Raw genomic sequence first — 21,562 nt, 5'->3', positions numbered from 1 at the left:
TGTTTTTTGTTTTATCTTATTTTTATTTAATTTTTTCATTTTTTTTTTTATATTATTTCCATTTTCATGAGTTGTAGTTTTTTTTCCATATTTTGAAAAGACTTATTATTATATTAAAAACAATACATATTTTAATAAATTTAATTATATTTTTTTAATATATGAACAAAAAAATCACACACATGTATAAAAAATATTAGTTAATCATATTTCTTTATTTTTTTATAACAATTAACAATATATTATTTTATTAGTTATTTTATTCTTTTGATGAAATATTTATCTTTATTATTTTTTAGTTTAAGTAAGTTATATTTAAGCTAAGCCAATGGTACTTACTATGTAGCCTTTGTTTTTATTTATACAATTCATATATATATTGAATTCGAATTTCTAAGATTAAAATGTTACATAAATTTATTATTATTTAATTTTATAGTATATATTATTTTTTATTAAATAAAAAAAAAATTACGCATACTCAATAAATTACATAAATTTATATTTATTAATTTTTAAACTTAACATAATTATTTATTTGATTTTTTCATTACCCTACCAAATCACAAAATAAATACTAAAATCATTTGATCACATATCATTACGTGAACTGACGCTGGCGCACAGAGCGTGGTATGCGTGGACGGAGGAGGAATTTTAGAAGTTGGGTTGAGGTCTTTGAAAACAGATTCGATGCCATAGGGCTCCAATGGCGAATTTGAGCGCTCGGTTTGTATTTTCCATATTATTTTATGATATATAAATATAAGAAAAATTAATATTATTTTAAATTTTAATTAAAATAACAATTAAATGTGTAAGGATATTAATAACAAGGATTGATAATATAAAAATTCTTGGAGACCCGGGATCGAATCTGCGGCACCCGAAAATCCCATGGCCATATACAATTTGTTACAAACTCCTCTGGCCGCAAACCCCTTGTTTGCCACCTCCGTTCACCTCTGCGGAACCAGAAAAGGCAGGGTATTGCTCAGGCCAACGGCACCTCAGGCCGATCCGAAGGTGAAGCCCGCGGTGTGGTACGAGAACAGGGATCCACAGAAAATATCTGTCTCTATGTACAGAACCCGTATTGAAGGTGAAAAACCGGCAGGGTCTGGCCTGACCTATGGTAGAAGGGAGCACGCTCAGAAATATGAACCCAGGAGGGGTTTTCCAAGCGGAAAAAGTGCAGAAAATAACAGAGATCGACGACATGAAGGGGATCTGCTCCAGCCTGCCGTGATCAGAGCTGCCTCAAGGGTTTTCCATTCATTACAGGAAAATGTTCTGGGATCGCCAGTCGAACAAGCGCTGATAGGTCGGAAAGAGCGTAAACGTGTTGTCACAGTCCAGTGCTCTGTCCTTGCTGAAGCTGCCAAAGAGATCGCGGGTGCTCGCTTTGGCTCTGAATCAGCCACGCTCTCTGCGATCCGAGCCCTTGCCGAACATCTTGCTCGCAATGAACCACATGTCCTCCGGTCCAGTCGTCCCTGTTACCCATGGTTTTTCTGTAATATTTTTTTCACTGTAATAACAGGGGACAAAGGAGCCGACCCGAGGAGCGTTACCACCAAGGCTAGACAGAGGAAGACTAGAAACGCCGGCGCCTGCGACGTCAAGAGAGGGAGAAGGCTCGGACACGGGAACGTTAAGAGTCCGAAAGCAGTAGATCTGCCCCCTTACACAACAGATCAGGCAAAATCCGGTAAGGATTACATCGAACCAGAAGCGGTAAACAAAGAAAGGGATCTGCATGCAGCAGATCTATCCTCTCCCATAAATGGGTTCAATGCATTAACTCAATCCATTCCGTCTGAGCTGGCATTGGGGTTCTCCAGATGGAGACCCCTTCCAAGGGATCCGCGGAGTAGTCTACGCTTTCCAAGTCATCCATGGTAACGGCTTCTCGAAACGGTGAGCGAGTCTAGCGGTGGAGAGTTCCCGATAGTAACACGGCACAGTAAAAACCCCAGGGTAAATCGAGATGCTATTGCAGATAACGTCAGAAGGTTACCTGACTGCGAACGACCTCAAGGTAATCGGTAGCCCTGAAGGTAAGAACCAAACGGCAGCAAAACGGCAGCATCGAACGGCAGCATCGAACGGCGGAAGTGCAGGCAGCTGTAACGGAGAGCGACCAGCGTCGAAATGTAGCTATGGTAGGTGTAGAATGAAAACAGGGCCCGTAGGGTTCTGAAAACCCTACCCAAACCCTGACCGCACGGATGGTCTACACGCGAGCCGTTCCATCTCTCTCCTCCTTACTTTAATAGTTATAATAAACATTAATTAGTTTTTTAATATAGTTTAAACATATCATCCAAAGGAACACATATTTATTATACCCCTGCAAACATGGTATTTAGCATTCAAATTTGCCTTTGATTAGGTATTAGTTTGTCTTTGACCAAATATTTATGCCATCCATAGTTTAGCATTGAGAAATCAATTTTTTTTTTTTAATTAAAATTTATTTATTTGTGAGGTGATTGGTTGAGGCCTTATTATAGGTTGTTTAGTAACTTCCATTTTTATTAGTTACTACATTTTTGTTTTTTGTTTTATCTTATTTTTATTTAATTTTTTCATTTTTTTTTTTTATATTATTTCCATTTTCATGAGTTGTAGTTTTTTTTCCATATTTTGAAAAGACTTATTATTATATTAAAAACAATACATATTTTAATAAATTTAATTATATTTTTTTAATATATGAACAAAAAAATCACACACATGTATAAACAATATTAGTTAATCATATTTCTTTATTTTTTTATAACAATTAACAATATATTATTTTATTAGTTATTTTATTCTTTTGATGAAATATTTATCTTTATTATTTTTTAGTTTAAGTAAGTTATATTTAAGCTAAGCCAATGGTACTTACTATGTAGCCTTTGTTTTTATTTATACAATTCATATATATATTGAATTCGAATTTCTAAGATTAAAATGTTACATAAATTTATTATTATTTAATTTTATAGTATATATTATTTTTATTAAATAAAAAAAAAAAATTACCCATACTCAATAAATTACATAAATTTATATTTATTAATTTTTAAACTTAACATAATTATTTATTTGATTTTTTCATTACCCTACCAAATCACAAAATAAATAAATAAATACTAAAATCATTTGATCACATATCATTACGTGAACTGACGGTGGCGCACAGAGCGTGGTATGCGTGGACGGAGGAGGAATTTTAGAAGTTGGGTTGAGGTCTTTGAAAACAGATTCGATGCCATAGGGCTCCAATGGCGAATTTGAGCGCTCGAGACGTAAAATACAAAAATTGCATTGTTGAATTAAGTTTGACACGATTACAGCGCACTATCAGGAATCGGGCGCAGTCTAAGAAAGTCGGGCGTTTGTATTTTCCATGAAAGTCTGCGAATTAGTTCCCAAGTTTGGTCCTGGTCCACGACTGGTTTCGGTAAATGCGGGAACTCTCAATTCAGTTTTTGGTAACTGCATGCACACGCCCCGCAAAACGCACAAATACGACTAGTCGGTTGACGTTGCTTTTTTAAAGCCACAGTTGTTCCACGACGGAGAATCACCGATGGTGGAACTACTTGCAAATTAATTTCAAATGCCAAAAAAATTTAGAAACAGTAATTGGTGAAGAGATTGGTAAAAAAATAATTATTTATAAATATTAAAAAGAATTTAGAAACAAAAATTGGTGATAAGAATTGTTTTTCTATTAACGAAAAGAAAAATGGTAATAAGACTTGTTTTCATATTAACAAAAAAATATTTATAATATTTCAAAACTTCTGAACTCCTTATTAGAGTCAACGAGTCACTCATTATAACCGGAAAAGAAGGAGTTGCGTTGTATGCATTTTTCCAATCTTAAAATAGCGTTATTTCTTATTAAATGGAATCACTTTTAATGGCTTCGAATTATGCGGATGATTGCTATAAGATATTTTATTTTAGTTTCCAGAATGGAAATTCCAAAATGTTAAGGTGTTTTTTCACAAACCATTACATATTCTATAAAGACATGACATATTCTATTACCCATCTAACCATAATCATGTCAATATTTACATGTTCTTCTATGAATTTAACAATAATCATGTCAACAACTCTCGAGTGTAAACTAGTTCGTAACAAGGTATTCTATAAAGACATTTCTTGTATGAAAATCGCAACTTCAATCCCCAACTTATCCATGTTCATGGTAGTGGCACATGTGAAACATTAAATAATAAATATAACATTCATTCATATATAAAAATTTAAGATATATACTTTTATTTAATTCCAGGTAAAATTATAAATTATATTTTAATTCGCAAAGAATAAATTAAATATACATTTTAACAAAATGTATTTTAAATAATATTTTTCTACTTGAAATTTCAATAAGAACATTAATAATAAATATAACATTTAATTTTTGATACAAGAAAAAAATTATATATTTAGAAGAAGAATATATACATTCTTAAAAGTCAGCATAATAATTATTTAAGCAGCAAGAAAATATTATCAGACTAACATAACATATGCTTCTGCTTAATTCCCTCATTCAAAAATACATAAAACTGAAAAGCCATGGACTTCTATAATGATAAAAGTTATAACATATCAAGGCCTCATCTACATGGACCCCATCACCACTCCATTAAACTCTTAAAGGCAAGCAAACTCACTTTGTAGCAAGAGATATTCTTTAGACAAGGCATTAACTTCCTCAATAAGTTTATGAAGAATATGGCAATATGAAATCCATTCAAAGGAGTGCAATACCTGCTCAATGTCATGTAAGATGGTCTCAAGATTGAAGTGTTGACCCTATCTCGATAATTTTCCCAATCAATCATCAAGGTAGAATCACCCATAACTTGAATCATTTTTACCTCCTTTCAAGGTATCTCTCAGAGAAACGAGAGAGCAATGAATTCAACATTATTGTTGGACCCATAGCATAGGGCATATATGCAATACATAAAATGTGAATGACTGAAATGGAGAACTACACTCAACCCACAATGAGGCAACTAACCTTGAATGACCCCGTAAAGACACCGCGTGGCACATCATAATCCAACTCAAGAATTTTAGGAGATCTTGTGAGTGATTTATTTGGTTTTGATCAAAAGTTCATAGAAATAGAGATGATCTTGGTTGCACAAGGTTTAGGAGGCATGAACCAATCCTATAAAATATATAGATTCTAAGCTATCCATAAGAAATTTTAAAATAAAAAGGGAAGACCTTGGAGAATGTTAACATACTTATCCAAAAACCAAAATCTAAAATAATCAACCAAAACATTCTCCATATGATATCAATAACCTCATCGACATAACTACAATGGACAAATAAGTGAAACACAATTTTCCTCTGCGTAGAAGGAATTTGTTTGGTGCAAACCAACCTCGTTTGATGAGAACATCCCAGGGAAGCAATTTCTCGATGAGAGAAATCTTTTATCTATTACAAGCAGTAACTTAGAAAATCATATTCAAAGAGCCATCAAACGTAGCTGAGAGTATAAACCTATCAACAACGTGACATAACTACCTGTATAGGCAAGAAGTCTATAGAAAAACAAGGATGGCGCACTCTCAGAGCACGAAGGGAATTCTAAGGGTCATTAAAGGCTTTAAGGTGTTGTCATGTGCTCAAGCAACAGACAGAGAATCAAGGGCGTAGGGTGCACTAACGAAGAACAAAGGAGAATCATTCGGGCCTTCAAGGTGTGCTCATGCGCTCAAGGAGGCTTAAAGGGTGCAAGGGCGCACTCTGAAGAGATGAAGGGGTTAGGCTTCAGGACTTCAAGGTGTGCTCATGTGCTCAAGAGGACAAAGAGTGGGAAAGGGTGCATGTTGAAGAGAAGAAGGGGAAACACTCAAGCCTTCAGGGTGTGCTCATGCGCTCAAGGAGGGTGAAGCTCTTTGTGATGAAGGAGTGCACTATTGAAGAAAACTTGTCTTTTTGGGCGCAATTTTCTGAGATAATCAAGCTTAATCTTCCAGGAGTGCACTCTATCTTTGAAAGGCTCAAGGACAAGTTAGGCAGCGAGATAGAATGATAAAAATGCTAAGAGGAAATATATACAAGTTCTTATAGATTTTTTCACAATCATGACTTGAATATGAGGAGTTAAAGAATGTGAAGAGTCACAACCTGTGACAACAATTTAACACTTGTAGGTGCAAGAATGTACTGAATAGCCAGTAAAGAAGTTGAAAAGAAGTGAAACGCCAGCAAGGAAAGCAAGATCAACAGCAAAAACACCCACGATAATCAATAGAATCGACATGCAAAACTTACTTGGAATGAAGATCAATGAAGAGCTCCTTGATCCAAATATGTGCACCAAACCCACATGAGAATGATTATGAAAAAGAATGATTAACGAGATTGATTATGAAGATATTACGTGAAAATCCATTCCATGCCTGCTCACCATTCCAACAAAAGAGAAAATAAAAAATGAATTATGATCTCATAGGAATGACCTTAAAGGAGTAATGACCTTCCGTTGTAGAACAGAGAAAAGACAGGCCTAGTTTGAGTGAATACAAAGAAAATAGTTGCAGAACAAGGCGAAACTGCAGAGGTTGAACGAACAAAATGAAAGGACCATAACGTAGTGTACCCTAATCCTTCAAAACCTACTAATCTCAGTCGTAAAATCGTGCTGATAAATCCCAGCTGTCACCTTAGATCATGTGATGATCTTATGATCGTTGTGAAGTGAAACGACACCTGGAGGGCCACGTGGGCCACATGGAATGATCGTGAGTCCCTTCACATGTCGATTCAAATGTTCAAGCGTCCAAGAGCCATCACCTTAGATCATGTGATGATCTTATGATCGTCGTGAAGTGGAGCGATACCACGAGGGCCACGTGGAATGATCGTGAGTCCATTCACATATCGATTCAAATGTTCAAGTGTCCAAGAATAAGCCATGTTTGAGAATTACCATTCACCGACGGGAAGAAGAAAACTATGTATAGAAAATCTTGACCATGTTATAATATCACAATGACCAGAGTAAGGTTTAATGAGCAAAAATTGCACAGTAGAGCCAAATTCAAGGGAATATAATGAAGGTGCTAAATTAAAAAGGTGTTAGGTATTTAAGTCCAAATGTATGATAAAATGTAAAGAAATTAAGACCAAAGGTGATAAGCTAATAAGGACCTCCTAGTTTACTCAAGAAGGTTGTCTACAAGTTTTAAGGGTAAATGAAATCATAGAATGCTTGCAACAAGTTTTAAGGGTAAATGAAATCATAGAATACTTGCAATATATATGGTGATCGTAGATAAAAATTAAGTTATAAATAACTAGTAAGTAAAGATACAGAAAAAGGAGTCTTTGTAAACCCCTTGAAAAAAAAAGGTTAATTAAATTTTTATTAAATAATTAAAAAAATACATTTAAAATATTGTATCTTACAAATACTTAATAAATATCATGTTTAATTTTTTTATTTTTATTTTTATGGGTTATCAATTAAAGATGTGTAGTAATACTTTCACATACTAAATTACAAAATACTTTAGTTCTCATCATATTTTAACACATGAAAAGACTAAGGATTTCCTTAAGATTGTGGGAGAATCTTTTGGTGTGCTAAATACCCTAAATGAATCATTCCAAAGATGGATTTTAGACCATTAATTCGATCAACAAAAACCTTGATATAATTATCTTAAAAAATAAAACATGAAATGATATAGTTGTCATTGATATTGGTGACTATTAATCTAAATTATTAGACCTTTCATCAACTTCTTCATACAAACCCCACCCTAATAATCCTATCAAATACATTAATAGCTAACTTACCAAATCCATTAAATCATATTCCCTACATCCTAATATCAAAATACATCTTATACCTTGTAGCACCCAAACCCCTTGAATCTATGGATAACCTAAAATTCGTAAGTAATATATTCCTATTAGCCTATAATTAGTGCTATAAGAGTAGTCATTCATGTCCATTCTAGAATATTTTCAAATAAACTTCAACCTTTTGTCTAGACCCCCCTCGCCACCCCACCCTCGGCGCCCCGCCCTCCTGCCTTTCCCCCAATTCATAATAAGTATTCTCTTCTTAGGCTTATAATTGGTGCTATAAGAACAATCACTCATGTCCATTCTTGATTCTTTGTGAATAAGCTTCAAACATTTGTCTGGACCCTGTCCTCCTCTGTCATCAAATATTTTACTAATTATTATAAAACAAATCAACATCTTCAGATAGTGAATACGACATTAATGTAAGTTTATATGTTGTCTCCTTATTCACCAAAATTTAGTTACCAAATCTCTTAACATTATCTCTAATATTTTCAACCAAAAACCTTTTAACCTTATTGGCATCTTCCTTTCCTCAACTTTCATAACTTTTAAAATGGTATTCTATAAGAAGACTAGAGGCATGGCCATGGGATATTCTTTATCAATAGTTATTGCTAACATCTTTATGGAACATTTTGAAGGTGCCACCTTAGATAGATTTCCTCATAAACCCAAATGTTGGTATCATTTCGTAAAAAATACCTTCATGGTTTTCCCTCATTGAAAAATCACCCATGCATCATTCCTCAACCATCTTAATAAATTTTCTCCCATCAATTATTTTACCATCGACATCCAAATTGATAATTAGGTTCACTTCCTCAACCTCCTCATTTCATCTTAATTTGATGGCACACTAATAGATACCTTCACACTTAGTCCCCCTCTCCCTCATACCTCTTTCCTGCATTCAAGGAACCATTGACTTGATCTCTAATGTTCTATCCAAAACACATATTAAAACCATTTTTAAACCATATCAAACTTTGAAACAATCTTTCAAGCTTTCTAAAGACAAATGTGACCCCATTATAAATCCTAGTGTAAACTAGATTCAATTCTCTTGTGGAAAAATCCTAGATTGGGAAAATAGGAAGATCTTTCAAAGGTTTTAAACATATCATTGACACTTTCCATAATTATATCTCCAAATCAACTCTAACAAGTCATTTTTGGAAACCTATCATTTCTCTACTCAGCGAATAAAAATCTCTTCCTCAAACATTAGAATAATAATCAGAATCATTTTACATGTGGGTTTCTTAATACCCTTGCTACGAGTCTCTGTTTTCTCTAACTTCTTGTCCTTTACCTTTTACCTTATCTTTTTTTTTTAATTATCCCTCTCTCTTGAGCTCTTCTTCCCTTACTTTTACATAATTGAAAATTTTTATACTTTCTGTATTTTACTCATTTATAATTTACAGTTATTAAAATTTATGCTAATTTGAATAGTATTCAATTCTTAACCCTTCTATTTATTATTATTTCTTCATTGTTCCTTAAATTTCATTTATGTTATATTTTAGTTATGTCACATACCCCCTTGGCACAATACTACCAAAGAAGTAGCGCATAACAGATATAAACATGCAGATAACAACTAGGTAAACATGAAGAAGAAACGCAATCTACGGCCCATGACTGTATCAGGTCGGACCACATCTCCTGTATTAGTCAAAGAGAGTGACTCATCCCAGTCTCTGCGTAAGAATCGGAAATGGAATGAGAATGTCCGCAAAATACGTGCATCAATCCATATACACAAGTCAATATTTCTTATTAGGAAAGATTTTTGTTCAGCAGCCACGCATACTGCGGGGGAAGTACTACGACTCTGGGATATCATCATTTTAACATTTGTAGTAGCTTAATTTCATCATTCGATTCGATATTATTCGGTTGGCGTGGAATATTGATTAAATCAAATATGAATGCTCCGAAAACCGAATAACCATCAAACTATTCGTTGTCCTCTGGAATTTGAATATGTTACAGCAGCACGAGTTTCCTCAATGCCCACTGAGAGTTGAGTCAATTTTTATGGCCACAGTGCGTTTTGAAAAAATAAAATGGACCAACCCGAGTCTATCAAGGTTTAGGTAGAAAGAAGAAAAAGCAAACCAAAAAGAAGTTTGTGGCACTATAAAATCCCCGCTCTTCTACCTTCCATGAAACAAGTTTCGAGCACCTATCCGCTACAACGAGGGTTCGACCTCCGAACTATCGCGATGGATTTCAAATGGGTGGTAATTCCTGGCAAACAATGTTTGTGATTTCTAATTTTCTGTGCGTGAAAAGATTACGAGTCGTTTTGAACAAATAAATTATGTGCAGATTACATTCGCTTCAGTTGTTGCTATTATGGCTCTGTTAATGGTGGATTCAAGTTGGGCTACTCATAGAAACGTGCTGAGCAAAAGTGATTCCAGCGCTTCACCGATATTCAATGTCATGGACAACGGTGCACATGCCGGCGGTTTAAAAGATGATCGGACGGTGAATAATTTTTAATCAATTATATAGATTCAATATTCATTTCATACTTTTGTCGTAAAGTTTGATGCACTTCTCATATATTCATCTTTAATCCTGGGAGCCAGTGCGCGAGCACCTTTTTAAACTAATAACTTCCCTTTGACAGAACTGTTAGATTTTAAGAAAATTCCCTCCCACGGTCTTTACCTGTGTTTTATTTTCACGCTTAAACCCTTTCAATCAATTTTTTTTAAACCCTTGAAAGAAATATCAATAAATCCAGGATACTCTTCAAGGTGTTTTGATAGATTGATAGATCTTACAAAACTGAAACAAACAATCATATTGATGCCAAATTTCATTTCAGCCCTAAATCTTTATACAATTCTACATAATTAGTGTAACATATTAGGTTTACAATTCAAAACACCATGAAAATTCCATAAACTTGCATTTCATTAGTAGTAAACTTAAAAATTAATGTTACATGGAAACATACATGATGAGAAGAACAAACAACCCCAGAGATACTTCAGAATTCTTCCCCAAAATTACTGCAAGACATCCGAGTAAATTCACCAAAAAATTCTACAAAATTTCCCTACAACCAACATTTCCCCCTTTTATATTTCAAAATAAAGCCTATATATAAGCACTCAGAGATTGGCCCTACTCTAAATGACTAGTGGTGTCTTAAGTTTGTTACAAAATTACCAACTATATTGTAACTAACTTTTTCTAGAAATTTCTTTTTAAAAATCTGCTGATTCTGGAATGGGCCCTCTAGATTTAACGTTGATAACGTCTCTCTCCTAGTTGGATGCGGTCTTCCTCTTACTCCTCTTACTCTGGGGAACTGACAGGGCTGGTTGATATATCGACTGGGATGCCCATGGATGGCTGAAAGCATCGCCTTTCTTGTTTGTTGACGTAGAAGTCACCCTTGGTCTCGTTGTTTCCCCTGCATATACACTTAATCTATATATTTCCCACATACTATTCCATTCCCCCTATGTTGGTACGTCTAGTATTTGTTTCTAGTATTGTTGTCTCTAGAGAACTAGTTAAGTCTTTTCTTTCGCAAACAAGAAAATTTGATTAGATTATTATTGTTATTATAATACCTACGTATTGTTTCTCATCTGTGATTTGTAGGCATTCGAAAATGCATGGAAAGCAGCATGCAAGGCATCTTCCAACGCAGCGTTGCAAGTACCATTGGGGAAGATTACGCCAGTGACGTTTCTTGGCCCTTGCAAGTCTCATATTTCAGTAAAGGTGAGAAAATTGGATATTGGATTGTATGCTTTTTAAAATGATAGATGTCCAGTATGATGAAAATTCCATGTTAAATTATTTGCTAAAATTATAAATTTGCAGATTAATGGAAGAATAATTTGTTGGGTATTTTTAATGGGGAAAATACCAAAAACCAAATAAACAAACACACACAGAGACAATGCTCTGTTTTACTTTACTCCAGGATCCTTTTGTGCACAGGAAGACTCAAAAAAAATTTCACTGAGAGACAGAGTATTTCACCACAAAAAAAACTTTCTATTCATTAAAACCTGATACAAAGATTTACCACTGTAAAATCATTTTCATATTCACTGCTGTGAAAAACAACTTACTGCTGTAACAAAAGTTTACATGAGCTTACTGCTGTAAAACAAAATTTACATTCACTGGTGTAAAAACAACTTAGGCTCCACCATTTTCTTTATGCACTGCTTGTGCAAAACCACACATGGTTTTTGCTATTCCAAAAATTACATCACCTGGTTCTTCTCATTTTACACACTGCTGTGTGATTTTCTTTTACTGCTCCATCATTCTTTTTCACTGCTGTGAAGAATAATATTTTTTGTTCCCTCCCGTGTGCAATACATAACATTTTTTTTAAAAGTCAAAACAAAAAAACATTAAACTTATTACATACGATTTCCTATTTAATACATGCCGTATATAAATATATATAAAAACATATATTATAACATGCCCATGCTCATATTAAAAGAGCCTCACCAAAATCTTGTACCAATCATTAAATTCTTTTACCTACGGCGGTCAACCATAAACCTTTTACTCCACGCAAAACATTGAATTGATGTGGGTTCGTATGCAGCTCCAGGTGATCAACGGCGGAGAACACGGGAGCAAATCCAACGATGGAGAACAATATCGGAAGACCAACAAGTGCTGAAAGTTAACCTTCGAGATTCTTACGTTGCGTTACGTCAGGGGTCAACCACGCGTCAGCTCCATATTTTCTCGGAGCTCCTTCCCGGATTATTCCTTCGTCGGCAAATAGCTCCGAGAAAATCCGGTGAACGGTTTTTGGCTTGGTTCACGGTTTTTCTTGGTCTGCGTTGAAATTAGATTTCAACACTCCCCTTTAATTTCAACAGCTGGGCATTCAGTCATACCCAGACACTTTCTCAAAAATTCAAAGCTCTTCTGATCAAGTGGCTTTGTCAAGATGTCTGCTACCTGTTCTTGAGTCCTGCAATGTTCTAGGACAATTTCTCCATTGTTCACCAATTCTCTGATGTAGTGAAACCTGGTATCAATGTGTTTCGTTCTCTTATGAAACACTGAATTCTTTGACAATGCAATAGCTGAGCTATTGTCACAAAAGATCACTGTCGCTTTTGCCTGCTCTTGGCCTAAGCTTCTCAACATTCTTCTCATCCACACTGCTTGACATGCTGCTGCTGTAGCTGCCACATATTCAGCCTTTGCTGTAGACAATGCTACAATGGACTGCTTCTTAGAAGCCCATGAAATGGCTCCTGAACCCATATTAAAAACATAACCGGAAGTGCTCTTCCGATCATCTACACTTCCAGCCCAATCGCTATCTGTGTACCCAACCAAATCTGAATGTTCTGAGGCATGATATAAAATTCCAAACATTTTGGTACCTTTGACATACCTCAAAATTCTCTTTGCTGCCTGCCAATGTGCCTCCTTCGGCCTCTCCATGAACCTGGAAATTAAACTAACAGCATACATTAAATCAGGCCTAGTTGCTGTTAAATACATAAGGCTGCCCACAATACTTTTATACAAGCTAGGATCAAAATCCTTGCTGCTGTCCTCTCTGCTGAGTTTTAATCCCATTACTGTGGGAGTGATTGCTGCCTTGCATTCTTCCATCTTAAATCTGTCCAAAACTTGATTTACATATCTTGCTTGAGATATAAAAATTCCTTTTTCATTTTGATCTACTTCTATGCCTAAGAAGTATCTCAAGAAACCCATGTCAGTCATTTCAAATTCATCCTTCATGACTGATTTAAAATTCTTAATGAGCTGATCATCATTACCTGTGAAAATAACATCATCAACATATAAGACCACAATCAAAATCTTACCATCCTTTTCTTTGATGTAGACTGTGGGTTCTCCTTCACATTTGTCAAATTCATTATCCAATAGATATGAATCTATCCTGCTGTACCATGCTCTTGGCGCTTGCTTCAGCCCATAAAGAGCTTTCTTCAATTTGCACACTTTGTGCTCTTCACCTTTCTTCTCATATCCGAGAGGCTGTTCCACATAAACCTCTTCCATTAACACTCCATTTAGGAATGCTGATTTCACATCCATTTGGTAGACTTTCCATTTGTTTTGTGCTGCTATGGACAGCACTGCTCTCACGGTTTCCATTCTTGCAACCGGGGCGAAAGTCTCCTCATAATCTCTCCCATACTGCTGCTTGTACCCCTTGACAACCAGCCTTGCTTTATGCCTTTCAATCTTGCCTTCAGCATTGCTCTTGGTCTTGTAGACCCATTTCACACCAATGACTTCTTCGCCTTTTGGTAACTCAACCAAATCCCATGTTTTGTTTCTCTCTATGGCATTCATCTCCTCATCCATAGCTTCTATCCATTTCTTATCTTTAATAGCTTCTTCAAAATGAATAGGATCATCAACATGACAATACAAGGCAAATAAGGAATTCATTCCTTCTTCATAAATTTCACTTAGATTTCTAAACTTCTTACCTCGTTCACTTGGTGTGCAAGTGCTTGAAGATGCACTTGAATTTCCTCCTTGTGGTGTGCTTGGAGAAGCACTCTCATTGATCCTCAATGGTGTATCTTGCTGTCCTTGTGTTGGCGCTGTTGTTTGGGGATTCATTTCAGCCACCTCCTCTTCATCTTCATCATGAGACAAACAGTTCTTGACATTGACTGTTTTCTCTATGCTTCCATCCCAAGCTTCCTCTTCAATGAATTGAACATCCCTGCTGACAAAGAACTTCTTGGTAGATGGAATGTACAGCCTGTAGGCTTTGGATTCATCACTGTATCCAATGAAGATGCATTTCTCCCCTTTGCTGTCCAACTTCCTCCTTAGCTGATCTGGAATGTGTGCATAGGCCACACATCCAAAAACTCTCATGTGGGTGACTCCTTGCTTTCTCCCACTCCATGCCTCTTCTGGCACTTTGTTCATGACTGCTTTTGTAGGACACCTGTTCAATATATAAACTGCACAATGTACAGCTTCAGCCCAATACTCATTTGGCAAATGCTTTGCCTTCAACATGCTCCTTGCCATCTCCATGATGGTTCTGTTCTTCCTTTCAGCAACTCCATTTTGCTGTGGAGTGTACCTTGCTGTAAACTGTTTATGTATTCCATTTTCTCTACAATACTTAAGGAATTCATTGGAGATATACTCACCTCCTCTATCAGTTCTCAATACTTTTATGTGCAGCCCACTTTGGTTCTCCACAAGTGCTTTGAAATTTTGGAATTTCTCAAAGACTTCACTTTTGTTTTTAAGGAAATATATCCAAGTCTTTCTTGTACAGTCATCAATGAATGTCAAGAAATATAGGCTGCCAGCTAATGATGGAGCTTGCATTGGTCCACACAAATCTGAGTGGATAATCTCTAAGGGTGTCTTTGCCCTTATACTCTTCCCTGATGGAAAACTTTCTCTATGTTGTTTTCCCAAAATGCAGCCTTCACATAGGCTGTCCGGTTTCTCTATCAATGGTAATCCTCTTACCATTCCTTTTCTGCTCAATAAGTTTAGACCTCCAAAATTTAGATGCCCAAATCTCAAGTGCCATAACCAGTTCTCATCCTTTGGCACGCTTTGGAAGGCCTCTTGGGTAACTGCTGCAATTTCATTTTTGTTTTTCAAATCTGCCCTGATCCTCAAAGGGAACATCCTGTTCCTTGTCATCTTCACTTCAGCAATGCATCTTTTGCTGGGTGGTATATCCATGATGGTGCACACATCATTTTTAAAGAAAACATTGTAGCCCTTATGGACAAGCTGTCCAATACTCAAGAGATTACATCTCATTCCGGGGACATAGTATACATCTGCTATGGTTTTCCTTTCTCCTTGCTTTGAAAGTATTCTTATTTCTCCTTTTCCCATAACAGACACTTTACTATCAGTTCCTAGTGTGACTTCTGATTTCACATTTTTATCTAGGGCAGAAAAGAAGGCTATGTTTCCGGTCATATGGTTGCTGCAACCTGAGTCTAAAAACCATATGTCCTCACTATGTGTTTCAGCCATGTTACAAGCTAACAGGACATTTTCTTGACTGCTGTTTTCTCTTGTAACATTTGCATTTTGTCTGCTGTTCATATCATGTTGTTTCTTTCTACAATCACTAGCATAATGTCCATACTTTTTGCAATAATAGCATTGAACATTAGATTTATCATACCTTTGTCCTTGAGCATGATGTTGTCCTCCTTGTTGGCTGCTGCCTTGGCCTTGGTTCTGATTTGGATTGTTGCCTCTTCCTTGTGCATTTGATGAGTTGTTCCTTCCACCTCTATTCTGGCTTCTGCCTCTTCCTCTTTTGTTTCCTCTGCCTTGACCTCTTCCTCTTCCAAAGGACATCTGGGTCTTGAAGGCTTGCTCAAGAGATGAGTTTTCATTCCTACTCAACCTCTGCTCATGTGTTATCAGTGATGCATGTAGCTCATCAACTGAATAACTTGAGAGATCCTTTGTCTCTTCGATGGTGGTGACTATGGCATCAAACCTTGAGGGTAAGACCCTCAATATTTTCTCCACAATTCTTCTGTCTTCAATGGTTTCTCCATGAGTTCTCATTTGTGTGATTACACCAATCACATGAGTGAAGAATGAGTCAATGTTATCTGACTCCTTCATGTTCAAGTTTTCAAAATCCTTTCTCAGCAATTGTAGTTTTGCTGTCTTCACTCTCTCCATGCCTTGATAGGCTGTCTTGAGGGTTTGCCATGCTTCATTGGCTGTCTTAGCTGCTGCTAACCTTGGAAACATACTCTGGTCTACTGCTAGATACAACAACACTCGGGCTTTTGAATCCTTCTTCCTATTGTTCTTCAGCAGATCCTTCTCTCCTTGAGTTAATGCATTGAACTCAGTTTCATCTGCTGGTTCTTCAAAACCTTCTTCAACTATTTCCCATAAATCTTGGGAAGCAAGCAGAGCTGTCATAGTTATTGACCAGTAGTCATAGTTCTTCCCATTAAACTGTGGGAGCTGGGTGTTAAACAAACCCATACCAGTGCTTGTGCTAGCCATTCCTTGTATTCTGATCTATGTCTCTAAATCCTTGACTGTGTGTTTAAAACAGCTGACTGTTTCTTCAACAACACAAAAAAAACTTTTGAAATACCTGAATCCTTTGATGTCTGAGTCTTCTGTCTGCCTGAGAAGTTTTGCTGCAGCTACAAACCTTCTCCCTTCAGCTTCTTTGTCACCTTCAAAGAGCCTAAGCCTGCTCTGATACCACTGTTGGGTATTTTTAATGGGGAAAATACCAAAAACCAAATAAACAAACACACACAGAGACAATGCTCTGTTTTACTTTACTCCAGGATCCTTTTGTGCACAGGAAGACTCAAAAAAAATTTCACTGAGAGACAGAGTATTTCACCACAAAAAAAACTTTCTATTCATTAAAACCTGATACAAAGATTTACCACTGTAAAATCATTTTCATATTCACTGCTGTGAAAAACAACTTACTGCTGTAACAAAAGTTTACATGAGCTTACTGCTGTAAAACAAAATTTACATTCACTGGTGTAAAAACAACTTAGGCTCCACCATTTTCTTTATGCACTGCTTGTGCAAAACCACACATGGTTTTTGCTATTCCAAAAATTACATCACCTGGTTCTTCTCATTTTACACACTGCTGTGTGATTTTCTTTTACTGCTCCATCATTCTTTTTCACTGCTGTGAAGAATAATATTTTTTGTTCCCTCCCGTGTGCAATACATAACATTTTTTTTAAAAGTCAAAACAAAAAAACATTAAACTTATTACATACGATTTCCTATTTAATACATGCCGTATATAAATATATATAAAAACATATATTATAACATGCCCATGCTCATATTAAAAGAGCCTCACCAAAATCTTGTACCAATCATTAAATTCTTTTACCTACGGCGGTCAACCATAAACCTTTTACTCCACGCAAAACATTGAATTGATGTGGGTTCGTATGCAGCTCCAGGTGATCAACGGCGGAGAACACGGGAGCAAATCCAACGATGGAGAACAATATCGGAAGACCAACAAGTGCTGAAAGTTAACCTCCGAGATTCTTACGTTGCGTTACGTCAGGGGTCAACCACGCGTCAGCTCCATATTTTCTCGGAGCTCCTTCCCGGATTATTCCTTCGTCGGCAAATAGCTCCGAGAAAATCCGGTGAACGGTTTCTGGCTTGGTTCACGGTTTTTCTTGGTCTGCGTTGAAATTAGATTTCAACATAATTGCACCCAAACAATCTGCATGGAATAGCAGTGAACTTAAACAGTGGATTCGATTTGATAATATATCTGGGTTGACCATAGAAGGTGGCGGTGTCATTGATGGCCAAGGCCAGGATTGGTGGTCTAAATCCTGCAAGGTGCACAACCAACAAGTAAGGGTTCCCTTTAACTGTTCTGTTTCACCTCACCGTTGTGTACATGTGGCCACTAAAAAATGGATGGTCCTGTTAAACCACACAAAAGGTTTCATTCATTTGCCCAATACACGATACACACGTGGCACTGACAATCTCCTTCCATACGCGGTTCTTATCCTCCAGGTCAGCCCCCATTGAAAATCTTGTCGCAATCCTCTCTAATATTCCATCTCTTCCGCGTTCGACTCCACCTCTCGCCTTTTCACAAGCATCATCCACAATCTTTCCCCTACCCAACATTTACCATTAAACAACAAATTAGTAGTATAAACCGGCTCCTTCAATTTATATTAATCACGTCAAATTTCTTGTGTGCAGGGTTGCTTGGATGCGGCTCCACCGGTTTGTTTCCAGCCGGCAATCTTAACTTGATTACCTTGTTTATTTGCTTGAAAAAAGACGCAGTGATCACCTTGTTATAAATGGTTTTTTAATCTTTCTGTAAATTTTAATTCGAGGCTGTGCTCATCCGGTTGTTTGGATTTTGGGTTGGTCTTACAGGCAATGACTATTAGTGGATGTTCAAATGTTTTGATAAAAAGTTTGCAATTTGTCAATAGCCAACGAATGCATCTCGTAGTGGTCGACTCTTCTGATATCCAATTAAGCGGGCTTCACATACAAGCTCCTGCAGAAAGCCCAAACACTGATGGTATTCATTTACAAAGAGTTAAGAATGCCCAAATAAACAACTGTACCATCCAGACAGGTTAGAAGTTAGTAATTTCACTGGTTTGCGTTAATTTGTTTATTCATAGCAGAGATCCATTTTCTTAATGATAAATCAGTCAATATCCATCTAGCTTATATCTATCTCACCGCAGCTGCTATAAGTGCAAATCTTAATTTAACTTGGTTAAAGTTCAGATTGGCAAACACATAATAAACATAAAAGGTTCTGTTAACTATGATTATAAATACTGTATACCAGGGGATGATTGCATTTCCATTTCGTCGGGATCATCTACTATTAATATCACAAACATAAAGTGTGGCCCAGGCCATGGCATCAGGTTAGATAACTATTTTGAATCTTATCCTGCAGAAACTGACTACAATCAGTAAAGATGAAATCTGAATTGTACTTCTTCTTTTGTGCAGCATTGGAAGTCTGGGAAAGAAAGGAGAAAAAGCCAAAATTGATGACATTCTAGTCCAAAACATCACTTTTGACGGAACATCCAACGGAGCCAGAATCAAGACTTGGCAGGTTGGTTTAACAGGTGTATGGCTCCTTTAATTATTTCTATTCATCTTAAAACTAACTCATGAAATGTGCATGATGATGCGGCAATGAACTGCAGTTTGTAATTGATATTAATCTGAATTATCTAGGATGGGTATAACAGAATTCATGCTTTTGTAAACATACAGGGCGGTTCTGGCTATGCACGAAATATCAGATTTGAGCACATAGTTGTTCATGAGGTTAAGAATCCGATTATCATTGATCAGTACTATTGCGATTCCGCTTTACCTTGTAAAAATCAGGTGATCAACTAACCATTCTGGGCATTTCCATATTTTCCCAGTCTTAATATGAGTTTAGTTCTTGAAATATCATTTTGAAGTCCGTGGATGTGTGCTTGCGATCGATGTTGCCATCAACATTAATTCCAAAATATAGGATAAATTTCTCATTTATTTTATCTTCTAAATACTATCAATCGGGTTAGTAATTGGTAACTACATAGAATTTCATCTTTAGTTAAAGAATTCGTAATTACGGAATTTGGTAATTCCGGAAATCTCACCCAACTCAGAGAGACCCCATAACCCTAAACGTCGCTAATTCCAACCATCAAAGTTAATACAAATTCTCTTAAAAAAAAAACTATTGTGTTTCATTTTATTGTAATATAAAAATAATTGTTTATATATATATATATATTTATTTATTTATTTATTGATCGATAATATATAATATAAACTTCACCTACGGACATCTGATCTCCACTAAATGCATAGAGGTAAAAACTATGTTATATTGCAATAATATTTAGACAAATTGGTTTGGAAGTTTGGTATTATTGTTTGGTATCAATAATACTGTGCGTCATGTTGTTTGTGCAGCCATCCGCAGTACAAATACAAGATATCACGTATAGAAACATACAGGGAACGTCATCGACGAATGTGGCTGTGAACTTTTCGTGCAGCAACACAGTTGCGTGCACAGGAATTACTTTGACAAATGTTGAGATAAATTCAGCGACTGGAAATAAAGTAAAGTCGGTGTGTGCCAATGCTCGGGGAAAGGCTCTGGGGACGATTTTGCCGCCTAGCTGTCTGAAAAACTAGTGCGGTCCCTTGGACTCCTCCAAAAGCATCACAATAAATCATAGCCAAACTTAACAAGATTCAGTTACACTGGTTTTTTTCATGGGAACTTCATAATACTGTGAAATTCGGTTTTTGTTCCATGGGAACTTCATAATACTGTGAAATTTGTCTTCCTCAACTTACTTTGTACCTACAAGATACTTCAAAAATATCACAATAAATCTTAGCCAAACTTAATAAGATTTAGTTATACTGGTTTTTGTTCTATGGAAACTTCATAATACTATGAAATTTGGTCTTTTGTCGACTTACTTTGTATTCACAAGATACTCATATTTCATACCATTTAATTTATACATTTTTATAAATTTGTATTTAAACATATTGAAAGCATCCACACATATAAATTATTATTATATTTTACTTGACAAAATCCTCTTATTTCAATTATGAAATGAAAAACCATATATTTCAGAAAAGTTATAAATATAAATTAACTGTGAAATTTTTAAAAAGAAAACTATTTTATTATTTTTCAAACTATGCGTTTAATCTGGTTTAAATTGGTATTTGAAACTTAGTACTAATACTTATCTCACCAAGTAAATACTTATTAGTGTAGAATTAGTTAGTAGAGTAAGTAATTGTATATGTTACAATTATTTATCTTACCAAGTAAATACTTATTGGTGTAGAGTATTAGTATTTAAAATTTTTGTTGGTACTTATCTCACCAAAAGTAAACACCTATTAGTGTAGACAGAAAGTGGTTGTGTATGTTATAATTATAATTTTATATCTATTCGTCATACACCAAATTAATTAATTTAATAATTTTTATTTTTCTTCCCTGAATTTTCAAGGTGCTTTCTCTTCAAAATTAATACTCTGAAAAACATAAAGACTAAATTCACAAATTAATTAATCTAATAATTTTTATTTTTCTTACCTGAATTTTCAATGTGTTTTCTTT

The 21,562-nt window shown here is 35.7% G+C and overlaps 1 protein-coding gene across 1 annotated transcript; it reads left to right on the top strand.

Annotated features, from left to right (window-relative positions):
• The first annotated feature begins 10,094 nt into the window (after positions 1 to 10,094).
• On the top strand, positions 10,095 to 20,607 carry LOC149159838 (putative polygalacturonase At1g80170). Its single transcript, XM_089434437.1, has 11 exons — positions 10,095 to 10,112; positions 10,201 to 10,362; positions 11,497 to 11,619; positions 11,722 to 11,733; positions 18,106 to 18,429; positions 18,625 to 18,648; positions 18,808 to 19,015; positions 19,238 to 19,319; positions 19,408 to 19,516; positions 19,681 to 19,797; positions 20,380 to 20,607. Exons 1-11 carry the CDS (start codon positions 10,095 to 10,097, stop codon positions 20,605 to 20,607), a joined length of 1,407 nt encoding a protein of 468 aa, XP_089290563.1.
• The last annotated feature ends 955 nt before the right edge of the window (positions 20,608 to 21,562 follow it).

The sequence above is a fragment of the Pinus tabuliformis genome, chromosome 5_2, assembly GCF_031772625.1.
Source record: "Pinus tabuliformis cultivar Carrire ecotype Pingquan chromosome 5_2, CPIR1, whole genome shotgun sequence".
NCBI lineage: Eukaryota > Viridiplantae > Streptophyta > Pinopsida > Pinales > Pinaceae > Pinus > Pinus tabuliformis.
The sequence above is the reverse complement of the archived record's forward strand: the minus strand, read 5'-3'. Positions and strand labels throughout refer to the sequence as shown.